Here is a 17,243-nt window from a genome sequence, read left to right as displayed (position 1 = left end):
TAGCTGCTGGTCCCTACAATTGTGACTTGGACAATTTTTATTTTCCATAAAGATCCGCGGTCTAATTCTAGCAATTACTTTCGTAACCTTTTAACATCTCATAGATCCTGCTCCCTCTGTCCCGTAGCAATAGTAGCAGTTGATGAATTTAATTTGTCTCATAATAATGTCCCACAATAATGTCCGCAGTACGGAGTTACTGGTTCCGAGTCTCGGGATCGAAGATCAGGCAACAATTCCCGTTTGAATATTCACTTGCTTCCAATATTATGGGACAGAGAGTGTATCAATTTACTTCATAGATCGCGATAAAAATTAATGTACAGGTTCCATTGAAAAAAATGGTACCGACCAAAGTGTTAATGGAGCATTTCTTACGCTCCGCGTAGAATATTCAAACATTTCACCCGACAGACTGAGACACCGAGGTGAAAGAACGAGCAAAAAAAAACAAAAAGTAACAGAAAGAAGAAGACGAAGAAGACGGAGAACCTTTCGGTTAATAAGGTAAAAGTGTACGGCCTCGAAACGAGGAATATTTAATTAAGTCGCGCGGACGTCGAGGTCCAAGATATCCTAACGTCCAAAGAACTACGACACGAGGCTGAAGGTAACAGGTAGATTTCTGCGAGGCTCGATTCCCCGGTAGATAAGCGGGCCGTGATATCCGATGATTTGATAGTTTCAGAAACTTTTCAAGGCGGCACGTTCAAAGTTTTCGCGACGGCAACGCTACGAGGGTAGAGAGAGAGAGAGACTTCTTCTCTCCGAAGCCTCTACGCGAGAAGAAGAGTTGCTGCAACGGTTGCTCGCACGGTTTTAAAGGGACCTCTTCTGTTTTCGACCGGATGAAAAGAGAAGTTTATCTGGCCGTGATTAAAGAAGCCGGAAGCTATCTTCGCGATCTACGCAACGCGGGGCCGCGCCTCGGGAGCTGCGAGAGAACAAAATTGGACCGGCCCGTAATGAGATTATAAATTAAACTCGACGCGGCCACGTTGCGCGAACGAGGAGCTGCGAGATTAAGCGGAGAACTTCCTGAAAGGAAGTAGACACTTCTTTTTACAACGAGCTTATCGCGCATCAATTGTGAGCTACGAAGTTCTGCTGTTTGTTTATTAGCTCTGTGATTGAACGCTTCCGCGGTCGGTGTACGCTTGTGATTACCTCGACTGCTAATGGGCCAAGATTTTTCCCTTCTGTCTTTCTTTTTAGAGAATCCTTTCGATTTTCTTGAAGAGCGTAGTTGATTATACTCTGTTGCAGTGTGCGAGCTCAAAGATTATAATTATTTATCAGTGAACTACAAAGTCTTGTGTTGATGCTTGAAGAAGTTTCCACGTAGCATATTGTATATTAAAATAATTTACTAACAAAACTGTCGAATAAGACGTGGCCTTGAAGGATAATTCGTCGATGATTTATGCATTCATAAGAAAAACTAGTAGGTGAAATGATGTAGAAATTTGTGAAATAGGATGTTGATTAACTCGTTGGATAAATATTTTTGTCACCTAGCTCTGACTTGGCTAGTTGTTAATATAGAGGCAAAAATAGCGTGCTGACGATGTTGAACGTGCTCCTGACACTTTTCTTGCCTTTAGCCTGTCAGTTTTTCTGTAGAGGGAATTTTTAAGCTTGCTAACAGGTGGCAGCGGATTACAGCGCACTAGACGTGACTACATTATTCATTAACTAGACCGGTCTACGAGCACAGTGTTTTATAAGGTCCGCTAATTATATTATTATTTCATGAGCAATGCAAAGAATTACAGAGGTCTAAATTATGACAGAGTACAGGTTCGGTCACATTCGTTACGCACGAATGCCTGCAGTGAAACGATTAAACATTCTTCAAGGAGCGAAAGCATGGTTGTTGCAGCGGATGGATGTCAGTGGCCGTGGGTCAAAGGTGAAACGCGTACGAGCATAATTGCAAAAACGGTCGAAAGGAGTTGTTTGCCGAGCAACAATCCCCCGGAAACGGGTCATTTGAATGGCGCGAAACCTCTGCCTCGAAACTATACCTCTGCCATCTACCGCGGAACTCGAATGCATACACCGCAGTGCACTGGCGCGGTGCAGTGCATTCGTTCTGCGCGTCAGTCAAGATTACCCCAGACGCTGGCCAACTAGTTCTCTGATACGCTAACTCGCTCTCTTCGCGAATGATGATATAAGCGCAGCGCCATCGCGTCTCATCGCATCGCTCGGTCTTAAACTGTTCCGTTGAAAGGCACGATGCAATAGCTCGAGGTGTCGAGTCCCATAATTCGTTGCTGTTCACGGGGACAGGAAACGAATGAATCATCGTTCCGCGAGCAGGTCCGATTATAAATCCTCGCGCGATCGCCGCGTTTAATCCGCGGAAATCGGGGTTGCTCCGCGTTTTAAGTCGCGAGGGAGTTGCCGAATTTGATGAACTCTCCACATTTCATGCGATTGAACACGATTAACTCTTTCCGCACTGGCAAATTAAGTTCTGTGATCAGGCACGACAGTTTCTGCGACTATAGAGAATGCGCTTCTTGGTTGAATGATGCCTTGCCTCGCGAGAAAAGTGTCCTGGCAGGAATTGAGTCATTTCATCGGCACTTTCGATTCTAGCCGAATTATTGACTAAAGTGGGCCTAACCATTGGCTATTCGAATCTCCAAATTCAGAAATATCTCGAATCTCGAATTCGATTCTTGCACAATACCTCACGGAATTGTCGGAATTCCACTTCAACTCTGAATTGCACGAATCGAAAAGAAATATGTCTTCGAACCTTTAGTCAGAACATTTGGAAATTCGCGAAGCGGACTGTGAAAATTTTATTCGAAATTGATCATTCCAAATATATCTTCGAAATTCTAACATTTTATGATTCTTAGAAATTAGTCTATGCTATCGGCGCACAGGTTCGATCCGGAAATCAAAACAAAGCAATTTTGCGATTTTTCTCAACGTTTCGATCCAAATATTGTTTGAATTATCGATTGTGTGATTGTTAAATGAATAATATGTTGATGTTCTCGGCGCAACGGTTCGATCAACTATTTACGAAAAAGCAAATTTTTGTAAATAGCTTTTCGTAAATAGTTGATTGAACCGTTGCGCCGAGAACATTAACACATTATTCGTTTCGATCCAAGTATGGATCATCTTCAAGAGAATTTTGCGTCTGAAAAATACTGAATATTGTACCGAGTGTTTCACAAGATCAATAATAACCAGATTTTATGATTCTTACTTGAAATTTTGGTGTCCAGAATTTCATTCAACTGGAAATTCGACTTCGAACTGCGTAAATGGTGCATCAACGCTATATCATGGATTTACAGTGAAGAAATCGTTGGAAAAACAATCGCACACAACCCCTTTTCGACGTGGTCGGGGATTCGAGGCTAGGCCCACGCGGTCGTAGTCGAGAGCTCTACTCATTACGCCGCGTTGCGCGTTGCAGTGTGCGCGATAATTACCACTTTCCTTGTATTTCTACCGGCCTATCTCGCTAACCGTTTCGAGATTCTCCTCAACCGAAGAGTATGGCCGTGGGAAACTGGCGAGCACAGTTCACAATTACAGAATCAGAGGATCGATCAGGTTCCATTGTAAGTGGATAAAAGCGTGCGGCGATCGGCGTCGCCGCCGCCGGCAAATTAACTTTTGCCATTCATAATTTACGCGAGGCTGAATGGCCCCGATTAATGCGCCGGCATTAAATCAATTGCGCTAATACTCGCATCGGCTAGGCTCTCTCCCCCTGTGCATAAATACGCGGGGCTCGTTAAAAACAAAAATTAATGCCCTCCGGTCCGCGCGCACGCCGCGAAATTCGCGCGTTCCCGCCGCGCCGCGCCGGATCGTTAAGTACGTGTCCCGTAACGAAATTATCGGTGTCCGCCCTCGAAATCGAAATTAACATCAAACGCCCGCGTTCGAGAGGATTCGGGTTGGGGGAGAGGGGGCTTTTGTCGTGGAACAGCGAGGAAAAAACCGGCAAACTGTTTGCTGACGCGATTGGCCCCGGGAAATCGATAAAGGGCGACCGATCGACCGTGATCGCGATCCCCGAACGAATCTTTTCGGTGATGACTCGCGGGCCTCGCTGTCCACGATTATTTATTCGAGCTGTAATTGTTGCAGATAATTTCGCGGTGCTCGCCGAATTTGCGAGCGCGAGCTGTGACGCGTGCGAAAGAATTACGAAGAGTCCAGTTCGAAAGAGTGACAGTCAAACATTGCTTCGGGTAGTTAATGGACCTGGTCGTTTTTTTCGGAGGGAGGGCGGTTGTTAGATAACAACTTCGATCGACATTTTCGATCTTCTTTGTTAGTAGTTAGAGTCTCTCCTTGCCATTGATGTTTCAGCTGACCCTCGTTCATTCTCGGTTAGACAATCGATACGAGAATCAGTCGAAGCATTTGTTTGAACTTCAGATGTTTCATCGGAATTATATATCATTTTGTTTTAGGAGGTACATCACGCTGATGCTGGATTTTTAGATCTGCCAATGATTCTTCGGTTCGAATTAATGGACTTTAGAATTTCAAATTCGTGAGAACTGTATTTGAATTGATCGTTGATGCGTTATCGTAATGAGTAGATATTATTCATGCTATTGAAATGAGTGGTGTTATTAATATTATTTTGTTGCCTGGTAATTGTGGGAATTGTAACCAGCCGCGCCACTATAAAGAGGAAAAATGGTATAATAATCACGCGAGAGTATCGGTCGGTTGATTGGTAGGTTAATTGCTTCCGATCGGAATTATCCACTGAGAGGAAATTTACGAATTTCCATTTTTCCACTTTCGTGTTTCCAATTCGTCAAAAACGTCATCTGCATCGGCATAGCTACCGTAAATAGATCATCAAAAAATCTACATTTAAAAAGAGATCGAAATCAACTAATTTTAGGGGTGGTTTCGAGTTTAAATTAATTTTAGAAGAATTTTTATGATAATCCACAATTCAGAGGGATCCTTATAATTTAATTTCTTGCAAATGATGCAGAAAACGTTGCTTATGTATAAAGATCCGCAGTCTAATTATTACAATAAGTTAGGGGTTAGGTGGTGGGGCCTCTAAATTCTGCCAATTTGTGTCTGATACAAAGGGGTCTGTAAGAACCAAGAAAATCGCACAATAAAGTCATATTCGTCTCAACGACAGCGCCTGGATCTGTTTGGAGGCCGCTCGATCGGATCCCCTAACGAAAGCGCGTCAATTTTCCCATAGAAAAAAGAGAGGGCGAATGATAGAGGGGAGAGGGTAGCGTCCAATTACCGACACGATGCGTTTCATTGCGCGAAAAAGCCGCCGCAACAAAATAACCGGCGAAAGTAACGAGGAACGTCGATTTAACTGCTCGTGTCCGGATCGGTCAATTGAACTGTTTCTAGCTGGGACGCGGACGGCGCGGCGGCGTACAGGTTCGAAACGTTTCGAAACGGGTCCGCAAGCGGCCGACCGCGTAAATTGTCACCCTGCGCACGGTTCTTTTCCACCGAAATCTGTTAACGGTAACATGGGAACTGTGTTCGAGTCAATTGCGCCCTGATAGACTGCCGTGTAACCGTACAAGGTAAATCCTACGGGTTAACTCTGTATGCTAAAAGTGTGGCTGGCTCGTCAATACGTTCCCTCTCCCCATTGCCAGAAAAAAAAGGAAAGAAAACAACCAGTATGCACCGGGCACCTAAAATCCGTGCATCCTTCGTCTACCTTGTCATATCGTTTAGCTCCTCTATCTCTCGTTCCGACAAGAAATTTTCCAATCGTAATGACCAGTCTGACAATTCTTGAACCTCGATCTCCGGAGGCGCGTGAGAGTTAGCTAATAATTTCTTGAAATTTTTTCAAGAAGAAATTCGGGAGAGAAGCCCTTCGTACAATCACTTTTTCACTGTGAAATGTCTCAAAATGTTTAAATAAGTCACGGTCTAGCTGGACCAGAATGGAAAAAGCTGCAAATGCATCAAAGGATCTAACTTTTTCGAACTCTTTGGAGTCCCGGATCCAGGTGGAACTATGATCCCCAGCAGAAGAAAGATGTACGAACAGATCTACTCACCGGAGGACAGCTTGGACCTCTGCAACAGCCATGTCTGAAGAGCAATCCTCTCCCGATGCCTGCAGAAGAACTCCGGCCTGATCCCGTGCCTCTTCAGGAACTCGTCGCACTTTCTGAAGGCAGCTAACGCCTTGGCGGCCTCAACCTCATCGATGTCGGCGAGAACGTTCGGGCAGGAGCTTCGCCTCGAGGACGAGGACCGTTCCTCGTACGTCTCGTCGGGCAGAAGCATACCCATTCCCGCGGGATAGGATAGGCTCCCCGGGCAGCCCGGCGGCTGCTGCTCCTCCTCGATCCCCTCGGGTTCCTTTCGACAGCTGTCGTCGGAATTCTCGGCTGTCTCGCAACTTCCAGCCCGCGGCACTCGTCCAAAGCACATATTAATCCTGGCCGTGCCCTCTCCGCCTCGGAAAAGCGTCTCTAATCGGCCAGGAAACGAGTCTCGGTCGAGCGGACCACGTCGAGATCCTTCTTTTAACCCCAATCCACGCGATATCTCCTTTGACGGACCATGCGCACGACGAATTAGGCGTATGAACCGTGCTGCGATTAACTCGCAACCCTTTCCGAGCAGCAACGTCTGTTTGTAGAACCTAGAATCCAGATTTTCCAGGTTTCACTTGGGTCCCGATGATGGACGGCTTATTAGGAGGTTTATTACCAGCTTAGAGTACTGACAACGAGTAACAGTGCTTGATGTATTGGAAAATGTTGAGCGAAATGTCATAAAGAAATCATTAAGAATTTTAGCATTGTCTTCCCAATGTTCTGTCTACTTGCTATCATTTTCTACAGTCCACGTCAAACCCATTGCAAATTGTACCCGTTCAAGTTTCACTTTGTTTTATGAATCGCTGATTGTTTGACGTCAGAATTAAACAATTTTAAAAACCTCAGGGCTACCTCAGGGCTACATCTAATCTAGACTCATACTATAATCACCTTGTAATTCAAACAACGTTCATCGTCGTCATCCCAGAGCCTTCATCAGCAACAGAAGGGTTAATCGAAATCTCCACCGCAGTTGACAACTGCCTTAACAAAATGTTTGAAGAGGCCAGCTTCCAGTCTTATCGTCGGATGTTCTATTAATTGAATCGAAGCCCCCAAGTGATCGGTTCCTTGGAAGCAACAGCATCCTCCAAACCAGCAGTCAAGGCTCCCCCAAGAACTCGGCGATCGTCTCCGGGCTACGTGGCTCGAATCCAAGGTGAACTCGCCATCGTAATTTCCGAAATTGGAACCGGGGATCCAAGATCGATCCGGATCCTCTCTCGGTTCGCCGCAAGAACCGCCGGTTTTTCGTAGCCTTCACCGGATTCGATGGTCCGCGAGTCGATTTCCAACGTGAGCCGAGCTCGGCTGCGACCAGGCTCGCCTTTCCAACGAATCGATTTCCTCGGGGTATCGCTTACGGGCGACACACTTCCACGCCATGTTTCTTCTCGAATTGCCACTGGCCTCTGAAAAAAAAACACACACAAAATCATTTCCAGTGGTTAGTTAAAAGGCACAATTCAGTGAGCTTCTGGAAGAAACGTGGCTTATTAACATCGTTGCCGAATGAGTATGAAGTCGTCGAGGAAAAGCACGTCCTGAATTGATCATCATTTTTACTAATGTACGAGTTTGAATTTATGATAAATTTATGATAAAGCCCCAAGTGTCCCCTTGACGAACCTCTTTTTAAACGGATTGACATTTGAAAATTGACGAAATTAAAGTTATTTGAAGCGATCGCTAATTATCGCCAATCACTTCGAGATTGGCGCGACGTTTGCCGAACGCTGCATAACGCAGTATTAACCGGCCGTCGCGTTTATGGCAGCTGAATAGAGTCCGGTTGGAAAAAGTGTGCGCCCGTTGATAACGTAATTTTCGTTCGGTCGACCGCGCGCGTAGAAAGGTAGGATTTTTTCTGTTTAGTGCGTAGAGACGGTAAAAGGGCCAGCGTTACGGTTAATAATGGGCAGCCTTGGAATTCACCGCGCAGGAAATTGATACATTTCCCCCGTTTATGAGACACGAGTAAAACAGCGTCGGGGTTATGGCGGGGTGTTCGTGGATTATGGGAGACAGCGGTACGATTTAATAGCGCAACCCATTCCCATTTCACCGGGGGCCGGCCAACAATAAACATATTAACGGTTCCGTTACCACCGCCGACGCGATTAACAACGTATATTTTCGACAAAAGGCCACGGTTTAGCGCAACCCCTCCTATTCTCTCTGTCTTTCTCTCCGTGCGGCGTATTCCGCGGGATAAAGCTTCGAGGGCTGAATAAAACGAATGATAATGGCAACGATACGCTCGAACCAGTGGTTTCGGTACGAGGGTCTGTGGATTTCGAATGTTGGCTACCAGAAAATAACTATGCTACGCAACTCGTTCACCATGCGGGAAGAAAAACTGTGGCACACACACACACACGAGCCGGATCGTAACCGCGGAATATATATAGGGTCAGTCTGAAGCATTAATCAAAACATGACGCGGTGATTCGGCCCCAAAAGGATCGCGACAAAACGACCGGTAGCGACTGACGGTCGTTCGACACGCGAACGCACACGGGCCCGGACAATTAATTCCGCTTAATCGTCGATAAACTTTATTGGCGCCCACTTGCTCCGGTATTTTAAGCAACGCTCACAATCTTCAATATCAGACTGTGAAGCTTGCCACACGTTACAAACCAACGAACACACGCTGTCCTAGTGTCTCCATTCGTTTCTGCAGCTTATGTATGTTATACTACAATAGAATCTAGTAAAAACATAATAATCACTAGACTGCGGATCTTTATGCATTTATGAAGAAATCGGTTGGGTGAAATATAAAAAGTAAAGTAAAAGATTTTTAACAAAGGGATCAAATCAATTTTTATGTCATTCCTGCTTCCCACAATCAAGGTAGAACATTTTTATTTCGCACAAAGATCCGCAGTCTAATAATCACTCTTGAAACACAGAGTGCAACGTATTGGGGTACGTTTTTTTTTCAAAAATAAGCCTCTGTTTCATTGAAACATGATTTCTGGCATATCGAGAAGGAAATTACATGCGACAGTAAATACAAATCTACTCTAATGGTTGGATATTTTACATTATATGAATTTTTGCAAGAAACTTTTGTGTTCCAGATACATTAAACAAAAAGAAAAACAAATTTTAAAAAACTATATATAAAACTATATAAAAAAGAACTTTTTGAAAACCACGCTTATATCAAAATGCACTGAAAAGGAGAAAAAATTTTTTTAGACATTGTGGTGACTATAAATAAAAGCGTGCACCGCTAAACTATATTGACGTAATCTTCGTGGGCGTTCCACGCTTTTTAAAAAGTTCTTTTTTATATAGTTTTATATATAGTTTTTTAAAATTTGTGTTTTTAATATTGCATTGTGATCCAGTTCTGAGCTACGTTTAAAGTTTCAAGTCTCTAGCTCACCGGGAAGTGGTTTAAAATTCGATTAGAATATTTGACGCATACAACAACAACTCGGCAAGCTAATATAAGCGTGGTAAAATGGACTTACACCACTGTCAAAATAAACGGTCCAGACATATTCGAAAAATTGAAGCCGCATTCGTTGCACCGACGTGTGCGCAGCAATCTGGCTGCGGTAACAATTCGATTGGTAAATTAAACCTATGGACAGGATATCGAGAGAACGCATTACCGCGCGAGGTCCGTCAGCGAGGATCAACGACAACATCGCGGCCATTCGGGTCGCTGTGAACGTGGCTTAATGGGATGCATAAAGAGCGATGAAGCAGAAGGAAGAGCGGTGACTCGACACGTGCCACCCACGGTGAATTACAATATTCACGATCGAGGATCCAGCGGCGACACGATCACCGAGGTCCCCGGTAGTTGAGCGCGAGCGGCTCGAGATCGGAATTCTTGATCAGACCGGAGGATCGTCGACACCAGGAAACCATTCGTCCCGCCGAATCGATGCACTCTCTCCCTCTCTCTCTCTCTCCTCGCTCTCTCTCCTCGCTCTCTCCCTCCCTCCCTCTTCGTTCTGACTATCTCACGCGAAATCTAGCCGGCCAATCGACCGGATCGTCGTAGATCGCGAGACGAACCGGGTGGCAATAGCCGGCCATCCTCGGATAAGGGATGCCCCGCTTCTGTATTCGGCGAAAGCCGACGAGATACGGAGCCGTTCACCGTTAAAAGGATCCCCTAACTACGTTCCGCGTAAACAGACCACATAAACCATGCCGGGATTTATGGCCGCCGGGGATAGAGCATCGCGTTTATCGCTTCGATTTACATCAGAGCTGCCATCTTCACGGAAAAAATCGAACGGCTAGGAAGCTCTGCGTTTTCGAACTGTGCGGAATCAATTTGATCGATGCGACAGAGATTCTGTGAATCTTTGTGTCTCTTATAGTATGGTTAACACGTCGACTGCCATGGTGGCCGCTGGTGATCGGCGTCATTGATTTGCTCGAAGCAGTATTCGAATGAAAATTGGTGGCACCGAGTGTATTAATCTATTCCTTCTGAAATTAACTAAATTACAGTTAAAATACTTTTAATATTGCATTTCTCAAAGATTCTACAATCAAGACGTACAGTAAAGAATAATGAATTTCATTCCTAGCAGAAGTAGAAGAAGGAAGGAAGGAAGAGTCTGTACCCTGGTAGCATCGCGGCGTATTATGAAGAATTATGGAGATTTTTCTCAACAATGTATTCCGGACATGGTCGCCGAAGAAATTCGGGGTTCGCTCAGCCCCCGGGATTAAAATATGAGGTGCAGGCAAAGTGTTAATGATCATGGCGTACGATACGATCAATCGTCCATCATATCCGTTCACGTTCCGCGGCTTTAACTCGCCGCACCGGCTCGAAAGGCAGCGCCCGCGGCGACAGCGCGGGAACCGCACGGCCCTCTGATAAATTTACGTCCGATGAGTTTAAAACGCATTAGCGAGCAATAAATTTCGTCTTCGGCCGGTGTACGAGGCCTGTATGTAGCTGTATATACATATAGTTCTGCATCAGTTCCGCGTCAAGCTTCTACGGAGACGATAACTAAAAAACGTGACACGTTGTGTCGCGTCGCAGGCGATACACGTTTCGATTTACTGGCTTCGAATCGCGGAACGTAAATCAACGATATTCAAATTGTACGAATGGATCGTAATCCTGGAAACCGAACGGTTTCTCTCAGCACTATATGCCATCGGAAGCCCTATTATTAAATTCTCCAAGGACATGCCCATCGTTGGAAGCCCTATCTTTCGGTTCTCCGTCGGTAAACACAATCGGGAGCCCTGTGTTTCGATTCTCCATATACTGTACAGTGCGGAGCGCTGGAAAGATGTGATCCAGATGGAAAACCAAAAATAGCGCTGCAATTATGTACAGTGCGGAGCACGAGAGAAAACTAGCGGGAAGGGAACGGGGAAAGAAGACTGACCATTCAGATTGCTTTTGCGTTCCACTTACCCCGTTCCCCTCCCGCTAGTTCTCTCTCGTGTTCCGCACTGTACATAATTTTCCATCTGTTTCACATCTTTCCAGCTCTATTTTGAGGTCCTCTAAACACCATTCTGCATCGAAAGCCCTATTTTACATCCTCTAAGCGCGATCAACAGCCCCTTCTTTCGATTCTTTAGTCCCGAACTGTTAAAAACGTGTCGGAAAAGCGAGGCCGGAGTCAGTCTCCGGCGCGGGCGTAAGAAAGGGGATGATTCAGGTGGTTAATGCGAGTCCACGGCCGGTCTCTCTCGCCGATCCTCGTAAATCGATAAGCCCGCGGCGTTAAACAGCGAGGGAGACGGCGAAACTTAGTTTCAGCCACGGTCGCGTTCGAGCCGAGCCAGCCGGAGATTTACCATAGAACGCGGGGCCGCTCGCGATAATTTTATTTCGTCGGCCGTGTAAGCCGTTCGGCGTATCCATCGCGTGCGTGTAAACCGCGTGTGTATCGCGGCCGGAGAACATATAATATGCACCGCGGACACGTGCATCCTCCTCGTGTCCGACCACGCCGTGAACACCCTCGTGTGTGCACCGGAATGAACGGAGAGATACATACTGGGAACGCTGAGAAGAACAACGTGTACTACGAGAGAGACGAGGAACGTCTACCGGAATCCTCTTCCATTTTTTCCATTGGAAATATCGCAAATGTTTGTGCGAGTGTTGGTGAGAATTGTTGGACAGATTTTTTCCGGGCAATTTTTATGCGCGTACTTCTTACGGAAGTGTCAGAAATTGTTGAAACCACCAGGACCTCCGATTGACCAATCAAATTGTTCACGTGACGATATAATTGTTCGTGGAACCAGCCAGGTTTGCTTGTAATCGTCGAGGTAGCACTGTAGACTAGGAAATTAGCCAGGTTAGCTGGCAACCATCAAAGTTCTTTAGTAGTTCATGAAACTAACCAGGCTTGCTACAAGTATCGAGGGTCTACAATAGTTTCGGAGACTAACCGTGTTCACTTGCAACTAACGAGGTGTTACAGCAGTTTGTAGGTACAACTTGATTCATTTACAACTATCAAAGCGCTACTGTATGCAGCTTCCTGAAACCGATCACCAGTGTGGCGAACGAAAGAAATAATCGTGCGAAATGCGCGATACTTGAACTCTGAGGCGTCACTAAAAATTGCTGATCAGTTGGCTTCCATTTTATTTACGGTGTCGAAGAAGTTTGATACGTGGTCCCTCATGTCCTGAGATTCCTCCATTTTCTGGTGAACCACTAAAAATTGCTGTACCATTATTTAAAATATTGCTTACATTATTAGATACGTCGATATCTAATCGATTATTAAACATTTAAGTGTTTTGCATGAGATATTATAACAATTTCGTATGCATCCACTTTAGAAGATCATTGAGAATGGAAATATTCTAGGTCGGAAACAAATGTATAATTTTCGAGTTAAAATAGAATAACAGAAACCCGCGTACCCCTTCTGAATAATTACAATTCAACAAATTAAACGGTCCGAAGCCAATTGTCGAGTGAAACTCGAAAGATTTCATAAAGACCAGGAAACACTTTTTCCGAAAAAGGAGCGGCAAATACAATTATGCGGAGAAATTAAAGACACGGACGCCTACGTCGACCAGCAAGAGCAAAAGGAACCAGACGCGCTAGGGAAAAAATGGCGACCCGCAGGGAACGAAGTGGAAAAGGAGAATGGAGGCCTCGCATCATAGGATTGAGATACAGAAACAAAGGGAACGGATGGAAAGAGGAGGTCGCAGAAAACGAAAAACAGAAATCCCGCGTACGTCGAGGGGGCTATGGGTGAGGTGTAGGGGATGTTTGCGGGGGTGAGAAGCAAGAGGAGTGTCGAGATAACAGCGTGTATTTAAGAACGTTCGCGTTACTCGGCTTTTAGCTGGCGCGTTTAAGGAGAACGCATACGTTCTGCGTACGAGCGAGGGCGAGCCTGTGATTAGGGCCCCGGTTGGGCCCTCGGGGCCTTATAACCGCCCACTACAACAGAGATGGAGGGGGGTCCAGGGACGGGAGAGAGGGCCCGACGGCTTTCAGACTTACCCGCGAGACCGCGTGGGAACGTATCGGCTCGTCCATCATCTTAAACTTAGCTCCAATAACAATTCTCTTTTACAATATGATCTGAAACTCTTGGATGACGTTACTGGAGGTCGCCTCGTTGGTTCTTTCAACCGTGGACCGTTCAGTTTGAAAAATTATGAGTAGGCTGCGGAGCTTTATGCAAAATAAAAATTGTTTGCATGAACTGCAAGAAGCAAAATGTTCATAAGCTGCAATTAATAATACATTGATGTTCTCAAATTATTTAAATCTGTCCACTGTTTTAGACTGCAACTACCGATTTCTGTCATAAATGTCTAAAATCCGCAGCTTAACTATGAGATAAAGATAACTCGCAGGTGTCTTACAAAAATGCTCGGAGCGTCGAAGTTGAAATATGAAGTGTGTGCAAGAGGATGCGGACGTGGACGCTGTATATTGGTTTTCGAGGAATCCCAGTCACCGTGGACCGATCGTCGAGTACACAGGGTGATTATAAAGTACTTATCACTCGTGGATCGTGTTACGAGGCCATTCGATCGGATTTGCGCCGACACCTCCGCCCTCTTCTTCATCCTTTTTCGCTCTCCCCCGGCTCCATTGTCGTCGGAGCGGTCTTATCCCCTTCGGATCCAATGAAATTGTAGCTTTCATCCCCCGGGCGCGATTCCAGGGCTGCGTCCTCCGCGATCCGCTAACCGTGAATCAAGAAACGGAGATTATCGTATCGATTTCCGCGACCTGTTCCATGGCACCTCACCGTGGGATCAACTATAGAGAAACGAAGGGATGCTGCGAGACAAAAAGTAAAAAAAACGATGAAGATCTTGAAATATCGGGAGGTACGGCCTGGAGAATAACCAAACATTTCCTATCTGAAACATTTTCTAGTAATCACTAAAAACAACGGAGATATTTTCGGTCTAAGTCTTAGGTGCCTCACTCTGTACATTGTTAAGTTTAAAAATATATTTGAAAAGCGTCGTCTTCTAAAATTCAAACTTCATTTCAATTGAGCGTTGTTACTCTGTAACCTCGCCGAAGCACCGAGTATACGGATTCACGATATTTCGGACGTTTCGGCTCTACTTAATGGCAAATGCAGAAAATTGAAACGATCTAAGGAATTATAAACGATAAATAGCACGTGATGCTAAATTAAGTTGCCTCGATTTAGTCAATTTGATGACAAATTGAGCGAAGACGACCGATTAATGGGACCTGTTTTTTTCGCAGGGAACGATCCAATGAATGCAAGAGAGCGAACAGTCTCACCGATGAGTAATTTCAACGCTTTATCCGCGTTTGCTCGCGCGTGTATTAAAACCTTCCGCTTCGCGAACCGAGCTCCGCGAGTGGCAAGGGGTGGATCCGCGAATTCGTACGGCGCGCAAGCGAAAGGAGGAAAACTCCTACCGGAAATGAAGCGTTATCTCGCGCCAGCTGCTGTTTGCCACGCGCTTTTCCTGAGCCGTGGTTAACGATATCATCTTACGAGAGATAATGCACGTTGTGTGTCTGGCGCATCGATCGCTTGAATGTTTAATTATTACTGTAACTTCGTTCTCGCTGGAGAATACTTCAGCTGGTAATAGCACTTGATCCATTCAGTTTGTTCCATCCAATCGAATCGGATCCTTCCAATGCCTTCATGGCACTCGCGAACTTAAGTGTTTACTATTAAGTAAGAATATTAACCTATTCAGTCAACCCATTAAATATATTAGGAAATAATTTAAATTTGTTGTAAATTTGTATTTTGCATAAAGATCCGCTGTCTAGTCGTTACAACGATTCGGTTACTTTGATTCTGTGAGATTTTGGGACTGTGTTGATTGATGAAGTAAAAATTTGTACAAAATTAAGCTCTCACAAGAGAAGATTGTCTTGTACCCTAAATTTCGTGGTTATCTAATTTTCTATAAGATTCTCAGGCTCCTGGGAGTACTTGTACAATTTGGAAGGAGATAAAGGGGTCGAGACGAAGGGCAAAGAGATCCGGAGAAGGCGGCGGTTCTCACGATCGATGGATCGCCGCCACGACTCGTTTCCCCGGTTTCCGGCGAGGCCTTTTGGAAACCTTTCCGTGACCCACGAGAGTCCGGTCTCTCTCTCTCTCTCTCTCTCTCTCTCTCTCTCTCTCTCTCTGGCGTGGTTCCTGCGAGGGGGATGCTAAGTAATAGCACCGTAACATCAGCACGTCATCATCGACGCCATCGTGTGTACAACCCAGGACCCGGCACTTTGCCCGCCGACTCACGCACGCCGAACCCACTTTCGCCCCTCCTCACCTGCCCGTTTCGCTTGATTATACACGTACGCGGCCGCGTTTCGTTCCGCGGGCCTTGTTTTGCTCTCGCGTGGCCGGCAATTTCACATAGACCCGGATTTCGAGAACCATAGACTGGCACATCTCGCCTGAACTTCGATCCCGAGACTCGAAACCAGTAACTCCGTACTGTGATTCTTCTTCATTGATCTTTGTGCAAAATAAACAGGCTTTGTATTTTTTTTAAACACATTTTTATATAACCCTCGTCTCTTGTCATCGACCAAACATCTGCACAATTCATCCCTTCTAATATCGTGAATATCTGGTATCGTCTCGACACCAGTTAGGATATTATGGAGTAAAAAGTATATGTTAATGTTTAAAAAATTGAGGTGACCTACATTTTTTATATAAAACAAAATTGTTTCGTTATTGTTTATATTGAACATAGGTAGAGAAGTAAATACTGATCAACTTTCGTTCGAAACATGGCTTCGTCAGATCATCGGAAATATTTGAAAAATCATGTTAACAATACTCACAGTGCACACTATGGGCCAGAAACCGCGAAAAAGTAGCCAAGACTCAATTCTTCATAAGAATTATGTGAAAATCTAGAAATGAGGAATTTTCGGGGTCTCGGGGTCTGAATTTTGGCCACAAAAACCAGGCTCCTCGACCACCGTGTAGCGGTGATGATTTTGAACACGATCAACTACAATAAATAAGTAGTAGATTGGTAATATACTCCCAAAGAACAACAATTCGATCCTCACCAACCCCTGTTCAGTTTCCATTGCAGTTTTGCGTACCTCGATTCGCAGAACCAATGCTCGAGGTGGATTAAAGTCTCGAGGCCAAAAGCGAACGATTCGTATTCTGGCCGCGATCTTCTTTAAAATCTGAGGGGTGGTTCGTCGCGAAGAAGGACACCCGTTAGACTAGCTCTTCCGCGAGCATCGCGAGGAGGAAGAGGGAGGGGATGGTTCCTCTGGCGCAGGGGATCGAGCGGGTGGCAAAAAAGCTTAATTAAAATTCCAGGCTCGGTAAGTCTGTTCGCGTCGAGGAAAAGCGATGTGCCCGCTTCAACCCCCGTGTTTCCAACCCCGTCGCCGCGACGACGTCTCGAGAAAACGCAGGAATAAATAAGCGGCCGTGCACTCGGAATATTTCAAAGGCCGGCCTCTGCTCGCGACGTGGAGCCGCGCCGAGCTTAGCAGAGCGGTGCAGAGCGGTGCAGAGCCGAGCGGAGCCGAGCGGAGCGGAGCAGAGCAGAGCAGTGCAGGCCCCCGGCTTTTATTCGGCGAAAACGCGCGACAGCGACGACGACGACGACGTTACCTTCGTTCGAGAGCCTTTTCGGCCA

The 17,243-nt window shown here is 45.6% G+C and overlaps 1 protein-coding gene across 3 annotated transcripts in view; it reads right to left on the bottom strand.

Annotated features, from left to right (window-relative positions):
- The window catches only part of Dachs (unconventional myosin-IXb-like dachs), a 115,933-nt gene that overhangs the window by 74,320 nt on the left and 24,370 nt on the right, over positions 1 to 17,243 (bottom strand). For all 3 annotated transcript variants that reach the window (XM_076425895.1, XM_076425893.1, XM_076425894.1), the window contains 2 exons: positions 7,005 to 7,525; positions 6,063 to 6,655 (listed from right to left, as the gene is read on the bottom strand). In XM_076425895.1, the coding sequence (XP_076282010.1) occupies positions 6,063 to 6,441 (379 nt within the window). In that variant the 5' untranslated portion in view covers positions 6,442 to 6,655; positions 7,005 to 7,525. The remainder of the gene's footprint in view (positions 1 to 6,062; positions 6,656 to 7,004; positions 7,526 to 17,243) is intronic.

This window comes from Lasioglossum baleicum, chromosome 6, assembly GCF_051020765.1.
Source record: "Lasioglossum baleicum chromosome 6, iyLasBale1, whole genome shotgun sequence".
Taxonomy (NCBI): domain Eukaryota; kingdom Metazoa; phylum Arthropoda; class Insecta; order Hymenoptera; family Halictidae; genus Lasioglossum; species Lasioglossum baleicum.
The sequence above is the reverse complement of the archived record's forward strand: the minus strand, read 5'-3'. Positions and strand labels throughout refer to the sequence as shown.